General features: G+C 41.8%; 1 protein-coding gene across 1 annotated transcript in view; it reads right to left on the reverse strand.

The window, feature by feature from the left end:
* Positions 1–946, reverse strand: part of LIN28A (lin-28 homolog A) — a 58,832-nt gene extending 57,886 nt beyond the window's left edge. Inside the window, exon 1 of the mRNA XM_030219469.1 lies at positions 916–946. Within this exon, the coding sequence (XP_030075329.1) occupies positions 916–946 (31 nt within the window). The remainder of the gene's footprint in view (positions 1–915) is intronic.
* Positions 947–18,294: the final 17,348 nt, after the last annotated feature.

Genomic DNA, 18,294 nt, shown 5'->3' on the forward strand with positions numbered 1-18,294 from the left:
TGCGGTGACACACAAAACAAGCGCCCGGAACCGTCAAACACGTGAGTAACCCGACAGAATTTCGGGGTCCCTGTGCTTAATTCTGGGCTTTGGCCTTTTAATCTAGTTTGATTCCGCTTAAAAGTCACTTCCAAAGGTTCTGTCGAAAAAGATGAAGTGGGGATTACCAACAGTAAATGAACCCCCCTTCCCCTCCCCCCATTTTTAATTCTAAAATGTAATTGTACAGGGGTAAAGATGGTTTAAGTACTTGTAGGGTTATTGTGTTGTTGGGGTGACCTGCCATAACTCCCTTTCGTCTCCCACATGCACTGGGCCCCTCTCGAGGATGCAAATATTTAAACCAGATCCATTTAAGCCATTGCTCTGAAACAGCTGGAAAGGACCTGGAGAGATGCGCCCCCAACCCCCGGGGCAAGGAAGCCTGGCCATCCTCAAGAGAACCGAGCCGGCCAGCAAGCGCTGAAAGAGCGGAGCCAGGGCAACTCAGGACGGAGGAGAAGCTGGACCAGAAGGAAAAGCCCTCAAAAAATGATTTTTTTTTTCGTATAAAACAATTACATCTCCTTGTTCACCACCCCACATTTTGCTTCTAGTCCCCATTTTTATTTCCAGCTTCTCATAAATACTTTGGAGGAAACGACCTCAAACTGCCCCAGACCCCCCCCCCCCCCCCCCACCCAACACACACACTAATCTTCAAGATTATATATCACCGCGAAAATATTTAATTTATAACCATTCCCCCAACACACGACCAGAAAACCAACAGTCCCCACGGTTAACTCTGCCCCCAAATATTGAAACCACGGGGAAAAAAAAGCAGCTGGGCGGCTAAATTAACAACGAAATTTCCATTCCGCCCTTCCCAAAAGATCCCCGTTTCCTCTGAGCTTTTAATAAATATTACTTAACCTGCAAACTGCTGATTCGAGACAGATCCCATCCTGTAATCCCTCTGGAAATCCTGAGTTCAGATAGAAATGCCCTCTTCTTCCCCAGCCAGCCTCCCCCAAGAGCCTGCAGGCAGCGGTTCAATCCCACCCCCCAAAAAAAACCCTAAACCAAAAGAAAGAGAGAAAAGGTTTGCTATATCTTCCTTCCAACAATAGAAGTGGGAGGGCCGCAGCCTCTGAAAGAGCCCAAATTCGACAAGACAATGGCACCGTCCTCCCCTTCTTTCCCCTCCTCCTCCTCCTCCTCCTCCCCCCCCCCCCCCCCCTCCTCCTCTTAAGGCTCCTGGGCTCTGCGTCCCAGCACCTTAGAGTCTGGTTTAAGACGACTGAGTCTCCCCTTCCCCTCCTTCCTCTGCCCTCAGTCACCTAACCTTCTGCCATTGGCCCTGGGTTTGCCTGTGGTGGCTCCTGCGTGCATTGATGCCTTTTTGCACAGCTCAGGAGTCCGGGCATGGAAGATCCTTTTTGCAGGTTTCCATGGGTGGTTTTTTTTGTTTTTGTTTAATCATATTCTGGTCTTTACAGTCTTTCTTCCCGTCCCAACCCTTCTAGGTTCAATCCACGTGATCCTCAATTACTGCTCTCCTGACAAATAATTACGCATTCCAGGGGTTTAGGGGGGGGGGGGTTCATGTGTGTGTTTGTGCAAAACTGGAACTAGCCAATCAGGGGCAGAGACCACCTGTCAAGGCAGAAATGGATGACAGCCCCCCCCCCTCCCTCTTCTCCCTCACACTACCCCCAGGACCCTATTAGTTGATACCCTCCCCCACAGCTCCTTCCCTCTCAGGCCAATTCGGCTGTGAGATGACCAGCAGCAGGGTTTAAAATGACCTGTTTAAAGGGAGAGCTTTGCACGTTCTGCTCCCATCCCCCAGCCCGGGGAAGAGAAGTGAGCGGCAGGAGAGATGTAAGGTTTACTCCTCCTGGGAAATGCTTTTCAACAGACCACCTCTACTGCTTAAAATCCAGTGCAGTTTAAGGTGTACCTTTTGAAACTAGTAAATGGTCTGAACAAAACAAAACAAAACAAAAAAAATCTTTGCGTATTTCACTTGCCAAACATAAAAAAAATGCATTTAAAGTAACTATATACGGATCTGTCCCTAAAATTATTAAGATGTTTCGGTGAGCTGAACCAGGAGTGACATGACCTGGCCTGCACTATCTTTCACGCACAACTAGACATCTTAAAATAAGGAAAACAAAATTCAAAATCATCGCGTTAAATGTCCTACAGCGTGAGATAAGAATAATGAACTTTTTTTTTGTAATTGTGTCTGATCCAGTGAAAAAAGAGCATGCGTTTAAAAAAAATTAGACTGGGATTAGAATTTGAAAACAAGTACATTCAATTTACAGAGCTGTTTTTTTTTTTCCAATAAAATTAAAATTGTTACTTTGTAATGAAAGGTAATGAACGTAATATATTATTTGAATTAAAATTATATTTTTTCTTGTAAACAGAATTCTTTCTGCTCTAAATGCTAGGTTTCCTTTATTTCGTTTCAATTTTCTGGAAAAAAAAATTTTCTGGAAAAACGTAATTGAGAGAAACCATTAATACCATAAAACACATTAAAACACAGTGAGGAAGGCGATTACTGTTATCAAAACTGCACGGTGCTTTCTGAAATAGTAATGAAAATATTCTTTATTTTTGTCCCAGGTATTTATGTATCCATCCGACTGCCTCCCGCGATAACAATATGCTCCTGCGTGTTGAACTTCGTTGGCACTTAAATATTAAGTATTTGAGTGGAAAGTGACCCTTACAACATGAGGTGGCGGGACAGCGTCCGCCATATTGATCTGAGAAAGGGGGTCGGAGGGATGCGGGGGCAAAGGATGTATTTAGAGCTGATGATTTTGTATCCAGCCCTGCTCATTTGCATTTCCTAAGAGAGAGGGCGACCCCCCTCTCTCTCTCTTTTGTGGATGGCCTCAGGACAATGGCTAAAGTGACCAGGCAGGCTTTAGCCTCTCCATTTCCGGTGGTCAATTCAAACGGGCTTCTTCTGCCAGCCTGCTAATTCCCCGAAGCCAACCTGAATTCTTAAAGGGACCCCACCCCGTATACTAGAGACAGACATCCTTACACCGACCCAAGGAGATCCCACTTCCTCATCCTGCTCTAGGGAATGAAGTTTGGGGGGGAAAAAAACAGTTGGAATTTTTTGCAGAACTCCTGTCACTTTAAGGACAGTCTCCTTTGAACTCATCTTTACAGCAGCAACAAAAAATACACTGATGAGCCCAAAGCTATGGAAGCATCCCCCACGCTCCCCACCCCCTCAATGCCCCCTCCCCCCCAACACTAGCTGGAATTTACTACTACTACTACTACTTAACATTTCTAGAGCGCTACTAGGGTTACGCAGCGCTGTACAAATTAACGAATAAGGACGGTCCCTGCTCAGAAGAGCTTACAATCTAAAGGAGTTTCTCTCACTTTAAAAATGCAAACTGTTAGGGATCACATCTATTGCACCAGATCCTCAACATTTCCATCTACTGAGCACAAACGATTCCGAAATAGAATGCATTTGGATTTAATTGCTGTTTTTTCCCCCCAAATCCGATCTGAAGAGTTATATTCAGTTGGCAAAATGGCAGGTCCTTACCAGAGAGGGCTTACCCTGAATAACATACCTAAGGCAGTGGAAGGTCACCTGGCTGTGCCCAGTAGGGGAACCTGGGCTGCCCTAATTCTCAACCACTGTATGGAAAATGACAAGTAAGAATTCATAATGATTGATACAAAACAGATCTCTTATCACACAGAAGACTAATCTCCCTGATATTAACAATCAAGCAATACCACCCTAAACTTTAAACTGAATAAGATCTATTTACAATGACCTAATGTATTGTTCAGGAACCTCATACAATACCATTATCTATTCTTCTGTACCTTATATATATGTACACAATGTATATATATACCATGATCTGCTTCATATATGTTATGGTCCATGTATGTCGCCTTGTATATATGCACCTTAACGTAATACCATATGCAACTCAGTTACCTGGAAATGGCATTCGCCATTACGGCAAATGTAAGCCACATTGAGCCTGCAAATAGGTGGGGAAATGTGGGATACAAATGCTACAAATAAATAAATAAATAAATAAAAAACAGTACTGCAGTGCAGAATTGATACACACTCACAGCCACCCACTGAACTAACTGTGTTTGTCTCAGCCCTGTTTTCAGTTCATTTTATACATTCAAGTTGTTTCTTTTGTTTTAACACCATGAGCGTCTATCTTCAAGCCTCACCTGAGAATGCCAAAAAAAAACTGAGTTATAAAGAGGATTTAAATTCTGAATGACTTGTACCTTTGATATGATCTATTTTTAGACATTCACGAGCTTTTTCTTTCATGACTGCGTATTCGCAAATTGTTCCAAGCTCGTTCTGAGGTCCGACATCTTGTTTATTAAACGTGTATAAAAGTGCATCAGTCTAGCTGCAAGTCACACTTCTACCAGGGACATTGTACAGGAGTGGGATGCTTTAGCCCCATATTTAAAAAAATCTACTATACTAATTAACGTCCTTACAACTGGAATCCTTCTCATATTTCTGTTGGAAAACAAGTTCGTTGCCTTTGAATGTCAAGGTTTACTTTTTAAATCCCCCTTCTGCTTGGCTTTTTGGCTGCCCCCTCTTTTCTAGCCAACAGAAGCAGGAGCAACAGTAGCTGATCCGAATCTGTTCCGGGTGTCCTTTCCGGGGTTTTTTTTTTGCACAAAGCAAACAGCAGTGTTGCCTTGGATCAGTTTACCAACATTCAGATGCAAAGTTCCTCTCCAGCTAAGAAGAAAACTGGCAAACTGACGCCTACTGAGGGGTTTCACTGCAGGTTTTACTCTCTGGTATGGTGGACTTGGGGGGGGGGGAGGGGACGGATTTAATTAGCCGGATAAAAGGTTAATTACAGCCAGTGCGTTTTTTCTAGCAAAAAAGGTGCCCGTACTCAAATGCTAGGCCATCCTTCAGGGGTGGGGTGATCACTGAGGGACCCACCCCACAATAGCCAGGCCCCCTGCAACCAGTCACAGAATCTATGACAAGGCAGAATTGGTGTGTAGAGCCAGAGCTCTTTCATTAAAACTTGGGGGGGGGGGGGGGTCCATGGATCAATTTTAGCAGGCAATGGAAAAGGTGCCGGTACTCAGTACCCCCCCCCAAGTACCCCCTCAAAAAAGCCCTGATTTACAGCTATCCTTTGGTCTCTGGGCTGTGCAATAAAACAGACAAGGGTTTGTTTGTTTGTTTATTTATTTATTGCATTTGTATCCCACATTTTCCCACCTCTTTGCAGGCTCAATGTGGCTTACAATACATCATGAATAATGGAATTATATCAGAAAATAGACATTTAGTATTATAGAAGGATCTTGGTTAATATTATAATGATAAACATGATAGTAGTATAACAAGCAGACACCAAATATAATAATAAAAATATTTATTCAAATTCTTTAAAAAAAAATAACACGGTATCAAAGTATGTATGCAAAAATGTATCAAAAAATCTAATGGAGCTTATGTAACTGATCCAAAATGGCGCCATTTTGGAAATGTGAAGTGTGGTCTCCGAGCTTTGCAAAGGTTTTCCAGATTTGAAGCCTGCAATATATTTGACCCTGATGAAGCCGTGTAAGTTGGCGAAACGGGTCCGGTCGGCAAAGATTGAGCATGAAATCAAGTTTGATATATATACTCATCGCTATGGCTTAAGTAGCCCTGGGGCAATGGAGGGTTAAGCGACTTGCCCAGAGTCCCAAGGAGCTGCAGTGGGAATGGAACTCAGTTCCCCAGGATCAAAGTCCATTGCACTAACCACTAGGCTACTCCTACACTCATTCCACCAATAAGAGCCAACCTCATCAGTGATGTCACAATGGCTTGATTGCCGGATACTTGGCTCACTTCTGATATTGTGATGTCATAAGGGAAAGGGGGAAAGGGAAACGGGACTTGATATACTGCCTTTCTGTGGTTTTTGCACCTACATTCAAAGCGGTTTACATATATTCAGGTACTTATTTTGTACCAGGGACAATGGAGGGTTAATTTACTTGCCCAGAGTCACAAGGAGCTGCAGTGGGAATCAAACTCAGTTCCCCAGGATCAAAGTCCGCTGCACTAACCACTAGGCTACTCCTCCACTCCACATGTGTGTGCCTACATTTAGTTACACTGATGCCAGGTTACAGTAGTATTCAATAAAACCCTGAACACACATAAGTGTCCTTACAGAGTAAGCTCACTACACACATTGGCTGGACACCTAAATGGTCCTATGTCTAAGAGTTGTAAGAACTGAGCTTCCTTGTTGATCAAAATCCAGGGGCAGGAACAAATGGAAGGTAATACCCCTATAGAAAGGGGAAGGGGAGAAACATTAGCCCAACTGTTCACTGGACCGAAATCTGGGGGTAACTCCTGTTTCCTGTCAGGCTCCATTAATGTGATGATCTACACATCCTTACAAACTGTGCCTGAACCCAAAACTCAGCTTCTGTGGGTCCCTAACAGAAGTGGTCGCATACCTGGAGCTACGAGCTCCCCCTTAAATTTCAAGTCAGGAATTTTAGGACACAGCTGGACTCAATACTTACACTGATCCCTGAAGATTCATCAGATTTTTTGGATCTGTTATGTGAGCTTCGGTTCTTTACGATAAAACAAGCACCCAAATCAAAAGTTTCCTTAACGAGGGGCATCTTGCTTAGATTTGATCATAACCCAGCACAATCTAATACATATAAATGCAAACCCTGTAGGAAATCGGGGACTTTACCGGGTTATACACATTTCTTGATGAGGACTCTGCAACCACTTTTGGTGCTCTGCAGTTGATTTTGAAAAAGATAAAAGATAGTCAGGCACAGTTTTGACATGGATTGTCCGGTGGAGAACGAGACATTAAGGTAGCAAATATAAAATATTTCTCTACTTTCTGCGCGGCATAGTACAGCAGCAGGCTAGCTGTTTTCTTTAACTAATATCATAGCCCCCAGCTGTTTCAGGAAGAGAGACGAAGCCTTTGGTCCCGCTAAGTTCCGTGTTGGCCGAAAATAGCTTAGAATCACATGTAGAAACTGGACCGCAATGGGAACCTTGGACTCTTCCGTGTTAGCGACCGACGTCACCCAAGATGTGCACCGTCCTTGACCTTTTCCACTTTAGCTGTAAGTTATTTTTGTTTGGCTCACTCGTCCTCGCCCCCCCTCCCCCTCCCGCGGGAAATCGGGATTTAAGGACAGCAGGTAAGATTTACCTTCCAGTTGTGGGGTTGCGGACTCTCAGGTCCCTTAGCAATAAGGTCATCCCGAATGAAATACGTTAAGAGGTCAAAGGCTGGAGGTGGGGGATGGGGGGGGGGGGCTGCGCTGTTTTTTTGACCCACACAGAGTTATTAGGGAGTTAATAGCGAGGTTCCACGCGGCTGTATACAAGATGGAAGAGGTTCACTCAGCCTATGGAAAAAGCAATATGAGCAAACACCGCAAACGGAAGGAAACCGATAGACACCGTTGTTCTCATACGCCACTTCTTTAGCTCCCTTATAGAATCAGCGATTTCAAAGGTTTTGTCACGATGTCCAAACGCCAGTTCATTTCCGAAACAGAAACAGTATCAGACAAACAAAACAAAAAACGTGTACTGCGTCTCTCTTGAAACCGAATTGGTTACTTCTGGGAAGTACTTAGGGAACTGAAATATAAAGAAAAGGAGCCAATCAGAGGGCAGATGTGCAGCTTGGGAACATTTTTCGCAAGTTGTAGCTGTTTACTCTTGTGAGCAGATTACTATCTCTGACTCTGATTTGCAGAGGATCATTCCATGTCAGTGTGAACATGCAGGAAAGTTTCCCTTTGCTCCTAAGACCTATGAAAACATCTTGAATGTTACATAAGAACGTAAGTGTTGCCATTCTGGGACAGACTGAAGGTCCATCAAGCCCAGGATCCTGTTTCCAACAGTGGCCAATCCAGGTCACAAATACCTGGCAAGATCCCAAAACAGTACGATAAATGTTGTGCTGCTTATCCTACAAAGAAGCAGTGGATTTTCCACAAGTCCATCTTAATAATGGCTTATGGACTTTTAGGAAGTTATCCAAACCTTTTTTTTTAAACCCTGCTAAGCTAACTGCTTTTAGCAAATTCTCTGGCAACGAATTCCAGAGTTAATGATACCTTGAGTGAAGAAATATTTTCTCAGATTTGTTTTAAATTTACTACTTTGTAGCTTAATTGTGTGCCCCCTAGTTGTACTTTTCAGGCTGAGTGGAGGAGTGGCCTAGTGGTTAGGGTGGTGGACTTTGATCCTGGGGAACTGAGGAACTGAGTTCGATTTCCACTTCAGGCACAGGCAGCTCCTTGTGACTCTGGGCAAGTCACTTAACCCTCCATTGCCCCATGTAAGCCGCATTGAGCCTGCCATGAGTGGGAAAGCGCAGGGTACAAATGTAACAAAACTAAAATAGATACTATTGGAGATTCTACATGGAATGTTGCTATTCCACTAGCAACATTCCATGTAGAAGCCTGCGTGGCCACATTGGTGATCTGCAAGGGCCGACTTCTACATGGAATGTTGCTAGTAGAATAGCAACATTCCATGTAGAATCTCAAATAGTAGCAACAGTGGAGGAGTGGCCTAGTGGTTAGGGTGGTGGACTTTGGTCCTGGGGATCTGAGGAACTGAGTTGGATTCCCACTTCAGGCACAGGCAGCTCCTTGTGACTCTGGGCAAGTCACTTAACCCTCCATTGCCCCATGAGTGGGAAAGTGCAGGGTACAAATGTAACAAAAAAACAAAAAAAAAAAAAGGATCACTCCTAAGAATAAGAACCCCTCTTATAAACTGTAAAAGGACACTAGAATCAATTTACAAGAGCAGGATGACGCACAAACTTGCCATCATAATGGGCATCACCAAACTTGAGAACATTAAGTCATAGGAAGAATGGACATCTATAACAAACAATGCCACATACATAAAATAGGTTCAGATCTATAAAATAGATGGACAATAAAACAGAGTGGCTCATTCTGTCTTTCTAAGTGAATATGGGATATTGGGTTTTGCTGATGTGAGTAGTAACTGGTATAAAATAATTTATTTGAGAGATATGCTGAGAGTTTTGATTTTTATGTATTTTATATTGTGCATGCTGATCTTGTACATGTCTGGAGTGGTAGATAGTGCAGGCTATAGATATTTTAAATAAATAAAATAAATACAAAAATCAAAAATTCAGCAGAGTCTACTAGAAAGAGTTTAGGGGTAGAAAGCTGGTAGCATCATTGCAGATGCTCTACTAACATCTTCCATTCCATCCATGAACTGGTTCACAAATGTTCTCTTAGGCTTCTGTGACTGGGGTCACGATCATTGTGGCTGTCCAGGTTGCGTTGCATCAATGAAATGAAACCAATACTTGAGTCTTCTCATCTGCAAAAGCCACAGCACAATGGCTGAAATGTCAATTTCACTTATCTGGACAGCAGCAATGTTCACGGTTCATCTGTATATTTAATATCCTTTCTATTTATTGCCCTGACCTAAAAATCAGCTGTATTGACTCTTTTCCACTGCAGAAGTATCCCTAGAAAGTCCCTTGCCCCAACCATTCTGCTCCCATTGTGGCCAACAGGGGTGATTTTGTCCTTATTTATTTATTTTAGTCCTCATGGCAAAAAATAGAAAAAAAAACTAGATTTAAAAAGTCAAGCTGTTGCAGAGCCTCAAACTAAAATTTGCTGTATAAATATCGCTGGTTCTGCCTTCTTGTGGCCAAAGGTGTTCTTGCAGAGACAGATATTACCTCGTCTGCAGCATCTACTATTTACCACCATAATGGTCCAAGAAGATCAGTTGGAGAAAGGGGGGATCTTGTAATTTTGCTGCTGGCTGCTGCCACTAGGCTTAGAGAAATGTGATCCTAGTTGTAGGAGCCTGATATGAAGGTGCAAACACATTGCAGGACACAGCAGAGTTGTTTAAAGTGATCACCTATGTGCACATTCAGCACAATCTCCGATACATGCTCACATTTACCCACTTAGCTTTATACCAGTGGCAGAATGAAAGTACTCCATTGGTCAAACCTCTGTCTCTCAATGTGTGAAATGATTTGTGCATACCATGGTTGTCTGCTACCTGCAGTATCCCCATGCACCGTTGTTTAATATATTTGTGAAAGACATTGCTGAAGGGTTAGAGGGAAAAGTTTGCCTTTTTGCAGATGACACGAAGACGCCAATACAGTGGATACCCCAGAGGGAGTAGAAACCATGAGAAGAGATCTCCAAAAATTAGAAGAATGGTCAAAGGTCTGGCAGTTAAAATTTAATAGAGGAGTACTGGGGATTATTCGATTGGTTTCTCTTATATTTTAACTATGTGGGACAATTAGAAACCTAGATATGTTCTCTTACTATTAATAATACTACCATGATGGTGGTTTCCAGTAGCTTGATATAAGTTGTTTAATGGCTGAAAAATCATGCACGGTATTCTGAGCACTATTGTACATTATTGCATACTACTTAGGAACACATGGTAGTATTATTAATAGTAAGAGAACATATCTAGGTTTCTAATTGTCCCACATAGTTAAAATATAATGCCAAGAAGTGCAGAGTAATGTGATTGGGGTGCAGAAATCTAAAGGAGATGTACCAGATAGGAGGCGAGAGATCGATAACCACAGCTCAGGAGAAGTATCCTTGGGGTGATGGTACCTGAGGATCTCAAGGTGACGAAACAATGCGATAAGGTGGTGGCCAAAGCCAGAAGGATGCTAGGCTGCATAGAGAGAGGTATATGCAGCAGGAGGTATTGATGCCCTTGTACAAGTCATTGGTGAAGCCCCATTTGGAGTATTGTATTGTTTTGGAGGCCGTATCTTGCTAAAGATGTAAAAAGACTTGAAGTGGTTCAGAGGAAAGTAACCAAAATGGTATGGGGCTTGCTTCACAAGACATATGAGGAGAGACTTGAGAACCTGAACATGTATACCCTAGAGGAAAGGTGAGACAGGGGTGATATGATACAGATGTTCAAATATTTGAAAGGTATTAATTTACAAAGAAACCTTTTCCAGAGACAGGAAGGTGGTAGAACTAGAGGACATGAATTGAGGTTGAGGAGTAGGGGGCTGACTCAGGAATAAAGTCAGAAAGTACTTTTTCATGGAGATACCTGGAATGTCCTCCCATGGGAGGTGGTAGAGATAAAAATGGTAATGGAATTAAAAAATGTGTGGCATAAACACAAAGGAAACCTTATAGAAGGCTTGAAACCAAAGAAGCTTAGTGGTGATTAGATGACAACACCAATAATTAGGAAGCAAATCCAGTGCTGGACAGACTTTTATGGTCTGTGCCCTGTTCGTGGCTGGACAGATTCAGCCTCATAACTGGAGAACAAGGCCAGTGCTGGGTATACTTCTATGGTCTGTGCCCTGAAAATGGCACAGACAAATCAGTATCATGTACATGTATGTACTATCACATCGTACCTTATACTAGGAGTTTATCTTGTTGGGCAGACTGAATGGACCATATAGGTCTTTATCTGCCATCATCTACTATGTTATGTAAGAAGCAGGAGATGAGACAAATTTCTTACCAGAATGATCTCATTCCTAATGTGGGGGATGGATGTAGTGGTCACTATGTCTTTATGGTTTTTCACCATGAGTGGCATATATGAAGGCAAATCCCTCTGTATGAGTGCATGATACTTTTCATGCCTTAGAGAAAGTCCTTCAGAGTGGGGGTTGCAAAAACGCAGACCTTGCTTGGTCTCTATGAGACTATATTTCCCTCCAACCCAAGTCTTTCAGGTCTACCTTGTCAGATGCTATCAGATATGGAGGGACTCAGCAATGATTATTCTGCATCATTTGCCATCTCTCATTCAACCAAGAAGAATATAGATTGTAAAAATGGTAAGAATTGTTTGAGTTATTACAAATGTTGGTCTTCCATGACCAGCCTTAATGCTTCACCCTCCTCAGTTATGTCAAAGTTTATTTCTGGTTTAATAAGTAGCTTTCCATGTATACCTTGATGCTTTCCTTTGCTATTTCCCATAAGGATGTCAGATGATATTCAAATAAATTAGATAAGCTGATTGAAGTGTGGGTAAGTGGTTCTGGTGTCTTGCCATTAGATTCTGCTAACATAGTACTGTGAACTTACTCCAGTTCCACACTTGCTAACACTGGCAGAGTGATTTTGTCTGCCTCAAAACAGAGAATTATTTTTATTACATTTGTACCCTGCACTTTCCCACTCATGGCAGGCTCAATGCGGCTTACATGGGGCAATGGAGGGTTAAGTGACTTGCCCAGAGTCACAAGGAGCTGCCTGTGCCTGAAGTGGAAATCGAACCCAGTTCCCCAGGACCAAAGTCCACCACTCTAACCACTAGGCCATAGGCTCACAAGCACATATTATAATGACGCTAATAATCTGGTGTTGTTTTATATTTAACTACTAACCTTTTCCAAAACAGACCTTAAGGTGAACTACAAATCAAGCCATGTAATTATTTCCCTTCCCAAGAGTTTGCATTCTGAGTTGTATCTCAGAAAGTAGAAGGGTCTTTCTTGTAGCATTGTAAAAATTCAGGGTTCATAAAATGTATTGGCCCATAGGTATTAATTTACAGCACGGATTCAAATATGGCAACTTTTTGTAAGCATGGTTTTATGATGATATCATAAGTGACTTTGATAAGCAGATGGTTATTTTTAGTTAGAACATCTGTTATTCATTTAGCTGTCATTTTTGTTCTCGTTATGTTTTAAGCTAACCCCATCACCAAATGGTTAATCTATTCATTTGGAACCTGAAAGAATTGCTAATACCAAGATTAAATAAAATAGTTTTAAATTGCTTTCAGATTAAATTCAGTTCCAGAAGGCCATATGAGCCACTAATAATAAGTTGATCTGTTTTGCTGTTAGATGCCGAACTAGATATGCAAACGGACTTTTTAACGAGTTCGTGTGATGAGATTCATTTTCATAATCTGATAGGAGACATTTCAGAAAAGCACATACCCACAATATTCTTGTTTGCATTATTGTCATGGGACGTGTAACATAGTACAGAATGGCAGGAAAAGACCAACTGACCCCTCCAAAATGCCTAATATAATACAGAGGTGTATGATACATAAATGATCATATTTATATTCACAGGTACTACATATCTAAGAGTTGTACAATTGACATATCACTTTGGAAAGATGCGTTTCCATTTATAGGTCTTCATTTCCGCCATAATACAACACCTTGCACAGTAATCTAATACAGTTGCTTTTTTCTATTCTAATTGCTAATTTATAGTTTACCTGTGATTTATTCTATTTCAGGTGGAAAAAAAGCGGCAGCTCTCTTCATTACAGTTGAGTTTTATGGGTATTGCATTTTTTTTTCAGAGGAGGCAGAAGAATTCCTGAATTTTTCACGGGCCATTGGGTATTTTCCAGTTTGCTTAGGGTTCTGAAGCTTCTCTTATGCGTCTAGTCCACGAAAATCTGGTCGGTTGCCGCTATCCTTGGTGCTGACTGGAGACGTCGCCTCTTAGCTGAGCCCTGTCCAGGGTCCTGATCAACGTTTACCAGCACAAGGGGGAAAGGACCATGAACTGAAAAACCCGCTCTGGGAAAGAGAGCGGTCTTGTGAATACATTAACACCAGTTGTACATTAAAATATGATAAGTTTCACTAAAATATATGATTCACCTGGGTAAAAGGGCCTTTTCTTTTTATTAAGTAAAAAGTTCCTGTAAATCAGTGTGTTTTGTTTGCAGTTCAATTTTCTTGCATTGTGTATTTTGAGTATTTAGAAAGACGAGCACTGTATGATGAAATTATCGTATAAAAGACAATCGATGCTGTAATTCATTCCTTATGAACAGCTCAGTCTCTGGGCACGTTTACATTTCATATTTTAGAATATAATTAAATAGCATCTTTACTTCGGTGTTTTATGAGACACAAAATAAAAGTGTCTCATAAAACACTACTACTATATATAGCTTGTGTCTTATGTTATTGAAACCCTACTTCAATTTTTTTTGTCATATCTTCTCCTCCTTCTCCTCATGTTTATTGCAAACAGCAACACATCAAACTTTTTTCCATACAGCAACACTTCTAAGATACATTTGATACACAATCTAGTACATACTGTTTTTTTAAATCGTTACTCCCAAGCCCCCCACCCTCTCCCCTACCCTCCTAGCCCCCCTCCCCCATTTCCCCATACCTTGGCTAAATAATTGCTTCGTTTAAGTTTGAGAACACGTCAGGATATGCTTTTCTCAGACAGTAAATATATCTGTCAATCTAACAGTCACAGTCATTTCCCTTCCTGCTCTCGCTTTTCTTTGCATATTTTCCTGCTTACAGACATTGCAGATTTTTTTCCCCGAATACCTTTCCATGATTATTAGGCTAGATTTCAGTTTTCCATGATAAGATATACATGTTCTAGCAAACGCAGCTCCTGAGATGTTAAAAAAACCCCAAACCTAGACATCTGATACCTTCAATCTTTTCTCCCCCTTGAACTATTCTTGATCTCATAATTCAGGGCTAATTCTGCCCAAATCTATGACCTAGTGCTGGGTAAAATCTGTCCCTTCTTGTTACTCGGTGACATTCGGGGATAGAGGTGGCCTAGTTAATCACAAACGATTTTTTTTGTTTGTTTCCAAATAAAGTGTCCATGTATATACATAAACTTTTAACAGAGATATCAAACTTTGCACAAAGAGTCAAAAAGTCACATGGAAGAGACCAAATACTGACCTGTCACTGGGGAGGGAGAGATGTTGGTCATAGCGCGCATCCTAACGCGTTGTCCTAGAGAGCAAAGAAGTGTTGATTAGTAGCCGGTTATGTTGGCTCTGAGCAAGCCCTGAAAACTATGGCAGCCATGAAGGAAGGCGCTACCGGGATTTTCCATTTTACAGAATAACAAGAGAGGGTAAGAATGTTGTAGACAAGGACTGAAAAATGCACATACAAGGTAGGTTAGGGATGCAGGGTGTTTGCTAAATTGATTGCTTTCTTCATAGCAATAACATAGGGCATTTCTGGTTGGAATGGAGACGGGGTGAGGAGGAGGGGAGGAGGGAGTTAGAAGAGAGTCCCAATTGTTTTTGGGCTGGGATACCTCATGATAGCACCACCCCTTTTTCTGGTACCCAGCGTTTTAATCTACCTTAATCACAGAAGACAAGCTCAGTAAACACTTCTGAGTCTGATTTTCACTTCTGTTCGGGAGCTCAATCCCTCTCCGGTTTTAATACAGAGAGGAAAACTAGCTTGAGAAAACAACAGTTACGTCTGAAAACTGTACTGACCTGGGACAGTAAGGGATATAAAAATATCGTCTAATTAGATTATTATTTCCAGGAAATAAAACGTCCTGCTGTTTCTCAGGTCGATCACGTAAAGCATATTTATTCAATGGACCTCTTTCTCTGATTGCTTGATGAAACGCCCTTCTCTCACGGAAAGCTAAAGTGAGATATTTTACACTAATCGAGGGGTAAGGTGTGCAGTTTCAAGGACAAGTGTTGAATACACAGTTATAAAACATATCTTGAATCCCCTCCAGTAGCTACTGTAACTGGCTAGAGTTGAACTTATTGTCTTTGGCTGAAGAACAGTCTTTGCTCAAGATTTCCGGGAGTCGGGGTCAGGTAATAAAACCCAACCGAGGACAGTTTTCTGTAAGAACAGAGCAAAAGGAACATCTAAGATCACTGTAACTGTTGCAGGTTCTCTTCTAAGTCGTCACCTTAGCCTTAAGCAAGTTGAAACCATTGGATCTTTGGGGCTTCCTAAACCTGCGGGAACCAAGCAGTCACCCGGTTTTCAGTACATCCCGGTAGCGAGTACCTCTGACAAATTTACATACACTGGATACTCATCGTTAGGCATATTTATCTCATGCATATTCATTGTGGATATCCTGATGAGGAGGGGGGCCCAGGAGAGTTTGCAACGCCCTCATCTGAGCAGTGGGTCCAAGCCTAAAGCAAAATAATCTATTTACTTATGCTTCCAAGTTCTTTAGTAGATGTTCTTGTTAAGTGTCAGCTATCTGAAAGCCTCTGAACTATATCAAATTTTAAAAATTTGGCATTTATTAAGCTTGTTCAAATCCTGCAGTTTATATGGCAAAAGTAAATACAATGTATCAATGTATCAATTATCTGTAAATAGAGATTGTTATTATTCTGCAGCTTATTGTGTTGAACCTTTGTATTAATTGGGGGCCAATTCTCAAAATAAAATGCTGGCGTTATTGCCCATTAGCGCCATAACAGCATTGTTTATTATTTATTTATTAGGATTTATTTACCGCCTTTTTGAAGGAATTCACTCAAGGCGGTGTACAGTAAGAATAGATCAAACATGAGCAATAGGCAATTTCAGCAGTAAAAATATTCGAACATCAATACAAAGTATGGCATGGTATACTACTTGCAATGACAACACAATATCCAAACCCCCAATGCTTAAAGGGCTCTAGTGCTGGAAACATGCATGGCAGAGATGGCCACAAATTGTATTTAAATGTAATCAAATGTATGTAAATGACATCATTTGCTATGCCATCCCAATGCTTAGAGAACAGTGGACAAACTCTGTTCTTACCACTGGAAAAAAAAAAAGCCAGCTCGGAGCTCGAAGAGAGGATTTCTTTTGATTGGGCAAATGGTGCCCAAAGATAGATGCTGTTGAAATCTGCACTAAGCACCAATTCTATAAAGCTCGCTTAGAGCTAAGCAACCTTTATAGAATAACTATGGGTACGAGGACTTATGTCTGCCAAAAGCTGGTGTAAATACTCGTGCCAACTGATAGCAGTTGGGTGCAGACATCCGAGTGTTCTATAACATTGCACCTACTTTCTTGGAATGTCCCTGACCCACCCATGCCCCTCCCATGGCCACGCCCTATTTTGAGTTGCATGCAAGATAATTTAGGTGCCCAGTGTTATAGAATAGTGCACAGGCAGATTTGCATGTAAATCTTAATTAGTGTCAATAATTGATTGTTAACAGCTCATTGACTAATTAGTTTGCACTCGGGTGCCCAAATTTGGGTGACCTTTTTAGAATCTGGGGGTAAAGAATGGGGAGGTTGTCTGATTAGTTGAAAGTCATTCAGGGGGTCTTTTACACAGGCAAGCTGGCACTTTTAGTGTGTGTTAAAAACAGACATGCACTAAACGCTAAAGACGCCAATGTAGTCCTATGGGCATCTTCAGCATTTAGCGCACACCTATTTAGTGCACTGGCTTTCTATCCATTTCCACATACAGTTCAAACTTCTCTTATTGACCTGTAAGTGCATTCACTCTGCAGCTCCTCAGTACCTCTCCACTCTCATCTCTCCCTACATTCCCCCTCGGGAACTCCGTTCACTGGGTAAATCTCTCTTATCTGCACCCTTCTCCTCCACTGCTAACTCCAGACTCCATTCCTTTTATCTTGCTGCACCATATGCCTGGAATAGGCTTCCTGAGCCAGTACGTCAAGCTCCATCTCTGGCCGTCTTCAAATCTAAGCTAAAAGCCCACCTTTTTGATGTTGCTTTTAACTCCTAACCCTTATTCACTTGTTCAGAACCCTTATTTTATCATCCTCACTTTAATATTCCCTTATCTCTTGTTTGTCCTGTTTGTCTGTCCTAATTAGATTGCAAGCTCTGTGGAGCAGGGACTGTCTCTTCATGTTCAAATGTACAGCGCTGCATACGTCTAGTAGCGCTATAGAAATGATAAGTAGTAGTAGTACCTATTTTTAATGCGCGCTAAAAATGCCAGCATGCCTACGTAAAAGACCCCCTCGGTAAGTAGAAGACTGGGCCTGTGCTTGAATCAGGGCCAAGTCAAAGCTATTAGGAACATCTTGAGCCTTGAAGGCCCCTCAGTAAACTGTCAGGCCCAAAGGTCCCCTTCCCAATGGTGGCTAAACATATAAGACCCCCCCTACTTATGGTTATTCTATGGCACTATCCTGACTGGCTGAAAATCTAACACTGCAGCACTGTATGGACACTCCTGGAGTGGAGGCTGACAAATGTGCAAACCAATAGGGAGATAATATCAAAAAAACAGTTTATTCAGAATATTCATATCAAGGACCCGACACAGTCCGTGTTTCGGCGCCAAAGCGCCTGCCTCAGGGGTCACAAACAACAAAAGACCAGCCAACCCATCAGCAAACACCATGCCGATCGGTTGGCTGGTCTTTTGTTCTCTCTG

This window comes from Microcaecilia unicolor, chromosome 11, assembly GCF_901765095.1.
Source record: "Microcaecilia unicolor chromosome 11, aMicUni1.1, whole genome shotgun sequence".
Classification (NCBI taxonomy): Eukaryota; Metazoa; Chordata; class Amphibia; order Gymnophiona; family Siphonopidae; genus Microcaecilia; species Microcaecilia unicolor.